This window comes from Octopus bimaculoides, chromosome 22 (genome assembly GCF_046866305.1).
Source record: "Octopus bimaculoides isolate indiv1 chromosome 22, ASM4686630v1, whole genome shotgun sequence".
In the NCBI taxonomy this organism is placed as follows: Eukaryota; Metazoa; Mollusca; class Cephalopoda; order Octopoda; family Octopodidae; genus Octopus; species Octopus bimaculoides.
Window position 1 is genome coordinate 30482058 of NC_142949.1, and position 6000 is coordinate 30488057.

The following is a 6000-nucleotide window of genomic DNA, read 5'->3' on the forward strand; positions in this document are numbered from 1 at the left end:
CCTATAAACACCGTGGACACTGCCAGCACTGACCCTACTCTCTTCTTTTCTAGTTTATTATTAAGGAAAACAAAATTGCTTTTAATAATTCCCTATTCTCATAATTTATTTCTTTTCCATTTCCAGGGTATTTTATGTGCCGAAGCTTAGTCCAACAAATGATTTCTTTTAACCCTCATGACCGACCAACTTCGAAAAGTGTACTTAAACATCCCTTCTTTTGGAACCAACTGCAACAGTTGCAATTTTTTCAGGTAAAAAAAATCATTCTTGCATGTCTGACAAAAATTAGCCAATGTTTAGTACCAATTTCACCTGAAGTTTAATCTGATTATAAAGAATAAAAAAGTGGGTAATATTTGAAATGTAATAATTATCTTAAGCCTTCGAAAAGCTCTGATGTCAATATGTTGGACTACAGAGCATATATTTCTTATTTCTTTATTGCCCACTAGGGGCTAAACATCGAGGGGACAAACAGGGACAGACAAAGGGATTAAGTCGATTACATCGACCCCAGTGCGTAACTGGTACTTAATTAATCGACCCCGAAAGGATGAAAGGCAAAGTCGACCTTGGCGGAATTTGAACTCAGAACATAAAGACAGACGAAATGCCGCTAAGCATTTCACCCAGCGTGCTAACGTTTCTACCAGCTCGCCGCCTTATACAGAGCATATATTTCTTGTTGTCGAAATATCATTTATCTTATTTGTAATATATAGGCGCAGGTGTGGCTGTGAGGTAAGAAGCTTGCTTCCCAACCACATGGTTCTAGGTTCAGCCTCAGGCTGACCAAAGCCTAGCATCTGTTTGTTCCCCACATCACCACTTGACAACTGGTGTTGGTGTGTTTACATCCCCATAACTTAGCAGTCTGGCAAAAGAGACCGATAAAATAAGTACTAAGCTTACAAGGAATAAATCACCAAAGGTCTCGGTCATTTGTAAATAGATTGGTATATTGGAGCTTAGAGAAAAAAAGCTTAACCGTTATGTGATTTTTGTATTTTGTGTTGCAGGATGTTAGTGATAGAATAGAAAAAGAGAAAGCAGAGACCTGTGAAATTATCCAGAGACTAGAAATTGGCAGTGAACTTATTATCAAAGACAACTGGAAGCTACATATCACTGAAGAACTTCAAGAAGGTTGGTTAGCCATTAATTTTTTTGATTATTTTATTTACAAGCTTTATTCAACTTTCTTCTAACAGATTTTGGCAATAGAAGTAGGTTTTTTTTTTTATGTTTCTTAGAAATTCATGCAAGTTAAATGTTCTTTAGATGTAGTATTAGGTGCAGAAGTGGCTGTGTGGTAAGTAGCTTGCTTAACAACCACATGGTTCCGGGTTCAGTCCCACTGCATGACACCTTGGGCAAGTGTTTTCCACTTTAGCTTTGGGCTGACCGAAGCCTTGTGAGTGAATTTAAGTAGATGGAAACTGAAAGAAGCCCAATGTATATATATATATATATATATATATATATATATAAACATATATATATATATGGGAGAATATACAAAAAATAACAACAGACGAGGACAGGTGGTGTAAATAACAAAAGTATATATTAGTATGACGCTCGGGAATACGGAAAGTATTTGACGTTTCGAGCTACGCTCTTCAACAGAAAGAATACGGAGACAAGGAGAAAAACACGGAGAAAAAAAATTGAATAGTGTTCAGTCAACGGTCAATCATAATAATGGCCGATCATAACAATGACTGACCGGAAGTTAGAAATTCTTATTTCAGGAGAGCTAAGAAAGGGGGAGATAACAAACGGTGATCAGGAACGAGGGGCTGTGTGTGGGAGGTAGACTGCTGGTGATCTTGACGTATGTAGTGTGAAAATGGGGGAAGGGAGAAAGGAAGAAAGTAGTTGGTCAGTTGTAGTGTGTGCGTGGTGTGATGCGATGCGAGGGTATTGGTGTGGTGTGCGTGGTGTGATGCAAGAGTATTGGTGTGGTGTGATGTGAGGGTGTTGGGAGGTGGGGAATGCATGGGTGGAGTGTGGGGTAGAGGTAGGGGTATGTGGGTAGGGTGGGGTATGTGGGTAGGGGTGGGTGGTGGGTGTAAGGAATTGGATGGGGTGGAGTGGGAAGGTAGAGTAGGAGTGTGTTGGGGTGTGGTGGGATGAGCTTATGAGGGGGTGTTGAAGAGGAGGGAGAAGGGGAAGGTGGATGTAAGAGAGGGGGAAGATGGGTATGGGAGGGGAGAGGAAGAGAGGAGAGGGAAGGGGGATTGAGAGAGGGGAAGGTGGGTATGGGGGGAGAAAGAGGGGAAGGTGGGTATGGGGGGAGAAAGAGAGGAAGAGAAAGAGAGAGAGGGAAGAGGGGTATGGGGGGGAAGAAGAAAGGAAGAGAAAGAGAGTGAGAGAGAGGGGAAGAGAGTGAGAGAGTAAGGGTGAGAGAGTAAGAGAGTAAGAGTGTAGAGAGTAGGAGAGTAAGAGTGTAGAGAGTAAGAGTGAGAGAGGGGGGAGTACGGGAGAGGGGGGGGAGGGGGGGGAGTACGAGAGAAGAGAGTGAGAGAGAGTAAGAGAGAGGAGAGAAAGAGTAGGGGTGAAGAGAAGTATGAAGAGAGGTACAAAGAAGTAGGAGTTGGAGCAGGAGGTGGGGGAGGGGAGAGATGGGTGGTAGGAGGGAGGGTGGGGGAGAGAGACAGGAGGAGGGGGTTAGATGAAGAGTGGAGGGGAGTTGAGCCCATGTGGCGCAAAGGAGCGAAGATAGAAGATTGTGTGTCTGTGTTTGTCCCCTCCACCATCGCTTGACAACTGATGTTGGTGTGTTTACGTCCCCGTAACCTAGCAGTTCAGCAAAAGAGACCAATAGAATAAGTACTAGGCTTACAAAAGAGTACATCCTGGGGGGATGGCCAGAGTCAGATGACTGAAACAAAAAAACAAAAAACAATAAAAGAATATAAGCTTTGTGTAGTGTAGTCTGAAAGTAAGTATGTGTGGTTCAATATAGAAATGAAGTTAAGTTTTGTGAGTTCAGTGCCGTAGCTGTAGTTTGAACTCATGGCGTGGCATGCATGGCAACCCTCTCACTCACTCACCCTGATGTAACGTATATTGGATTTTACAATAATTTAGCAATCCTCTGTGATTCAACTCCTTGAATGCTAATTCTTTTTTCCTCTTTCTTCTCAGACTTGAGAAAATTCCGTACATATAATGGCGCATTGGTGAAAGATTTAATTCGAGCAATGAGAAATAAGGTAAAAAGCATTTTTTATTACACTTAATGCCATCATCATCATCATCATCAGCTGCTGCTGCTTCTTCTTCTTCTTTTTATGATTAGATTTTGGGATCAACCCAGTACCGGACAAGGGTTCTGGATTATTTTTCTTGTTTTTTTTAAAAATTTTTTATAGTGGTCGGGTTCATTTTTAGTATTCTCGTTTGTGAAAGCAATCGTGTTTATTTCAGATATTCTCATTTTAAAAATCATCTCTGGCTAATCGTTAATAGGACATTGGTATTGCCTCGGCAGAGGTTTGCGCTCTCTGAGTGCTCTTGTTATTTTTATTATTATTATTATTATTATTATTCCCCTCTCTGAATCACACACTTATTGCAGAAGCCTTTCATAATTAAACTGATCCTCTTGTATTTACTCAAAGCCAGGAACTTTTCGGCACCCCCTTGTATTTGTGTATGTGTATATATATTTGAGTTTGCAATATATATAATTGATTTGTGTGTTGTTGTTGTTGTGTATACGCGCACACACACACACACATACCATAACAAAATGTATTTTTAAACATTGTTTCTTATGTTCTTTCTTTCTTTATTTTTCCAGAGAAACCATTATAAAGAACTCCCAGAAGCAGTCCAAAGGTCATTAGGTTCATTCCCTACAGAGTTTATTGAATATTTCACATCCAGATTTCCTCGTCTTTTATTGCATACTTACAAAGCAGCAGTTTGTTGTTCAAATGAAAATACATTGTCTCAATATTACGATACTTGAGAGAAAACGCACACACACACACATGCACAACCACAACACGTATACATATTTATCATTAAAAATTCTGTGATCTCATATATTCAAAACTATAACAAACATATATAAACATGTTATATATACAGTCTCTATTAATATACATATGATATATGTATGTATAATCATTTAAAAAGCAAAAAAAAAGGAAGAAGTTTTTGTATCAAAACATTCTTTCTTTACATTTTAAAATTTCTAAATATTTTTATCATGGGAGGGAGGTATGAAATGTTAGTCAGGTTTTTAACCGAATGTTTGCAATTGTACATATAATAATAATAATAATACATTATGAATGGCTACATTCCTAAACAGAACTATGAATATATATATATATATATATATATATATATATATATACCGGAGTAAGCACCTGAAATGTGCAACAAGGTGGAAAAAAGAGTACTCAAATACCAGAGGTAGAGTAATATAACAAAAGACTGTTACTCTGAGTTCCACGTTCCCGTTCATCGGACAGTCCGATGAACGGGAACGTGGAACTCAGAGTAACAGCCTTTTGTTATATTTCTGCTGCTTTTAAACAAAGCATATTACTCTACCTCTGGTATTTGAGTACTCTTTTTTCCACCTTGTTGCACATTTCAGGTGCTTACTCCGGTATATATATATATATATATATATTTCTACATGCTAATATTTTTAGTTGTGTTGCTTGTGTTTAACACTCTGTTTAACTGTATTTAACAGTTCGAATCTGGTGTGAAATATAAACAAAATGTTTGGTTAATCAACACACTGGTGATATTTTATCACGTTTTTATCTTCATTATCATTATTAATTAATATTTTCAAGACGGCGAGCTGGCAGAAACGTTATCGATCCGAGCAAAGTGCTTAGTGACATTTCATCTGTCTTTGCATTCTGAGTTCAAATTCCGCTGAGGTCGACTTTGCCTTTCATCCTTTCACGGTCGATAAAATAAGTACCAGTTATGCACTGGGGTCGATGTAATTGACTTAATCCCTTCCCCAAAATTGCTGGCATTGTGCCAAAATTTGAAATCGTTATTATTATTATTATTATTTCCATTTTAAATAATATTTAAAACAAATTTTTCTTCTTTTAATTACATTTAAATTTTGGTATTTGGTATTATTTACATGAATTTCAATTAATATAAATTGCTAATAATTATGTCATTAATTGCTATAAATTATATTTTTTATGTGGTGATGGTAGTGGGGTTAGTATTTCATTTGGAACAACACCCAAAATATTTTTGTGTAGTTCTGAGTTTAAATATGCTTGTTGAGTCAGGTGACTCTACCTTAATCCGCTTTACCTGACAACTAACCTACTTCACAGTTAATAACAGAGAAACATCAAGCTGTCTGCAAAAAGAAATTTCTCCTTGTACATATTTATAACAACAATTTTTCCAGTGATGAATGCTTGATAAAACAGCGCAAGTAAAATAATAGTAAAATCTTACGGAAATTTAAACCTGTTAGCATTAGTTTTAAACAACACATTCCATTATTATTAAGGTGGTGAGCTGGCAGATTTGTCATCAAATCTTGTCAAACCATGGAACTTGGATGTTAAATGATGATAATGATATCAGTCATGCTTGGATAGAATATTTTTTGGCAGAGCCATTACTATTTTCTTGTGTGAAGTAGGAATATATTTTGTCAGTCTGGCAAAAATGATGTCATGTTCATGGTTCAGAGAATGGATGTAGATATATTTTGCAATAATGATCAGTCATGCCAGGAGAGTTTAAATAATTCTTTGTTAGAACCATTTTTTTTTTCCTGTTGTTTATCACTCATCTCTGAAGTAGGAGTATATTTTGTCAATCAAGCAGAATCTGTTCCTTGCTCAGAGGCACAACAGTCACAATATTATGGTTATAGAGTTAGGTTCATCACCATATGTTCAGTGCTAAATATTCATGGTTAATGTGTGTCTCATGCAATAATAATAATAATAAATAACAATTTCTAACTTAAAAAAA

General features: G+C 37.1%; 1 protein-coding gene across 1 annotated transcript in view; it reads left to right on the plus strand.

Annotated features, from left to right (window-relative positions):
* The window catches only part of LOC106874141 (serine/threonine-protein kinase/endoribonuclease IRE1), a 30632-nt gene extending 26467 nt beyond the window's left edge, over positions 1-4165 (plus strand). The window contains exons 20-23 of the mRNA XM_089339980.1: positions 127-254; positions 1023-1149; positions 3157-3224; positions 3815-4165. Of these exons, the coding sequence (XP_089196106.1) occupies positions 127-254; positions 1023-1149; positions 3157-3224; positions 3815-3985 (494 nt within the window). The 3' untranslated portion in view covers positions 3986-4165. The remainder of the gene's footprint in view (positions 1-126; positions 255-1022; positions 1150-3156; positions 3225-3814) is intronic.
* Positions 4166-6000: the final 1835 nt, after the last annotated feature.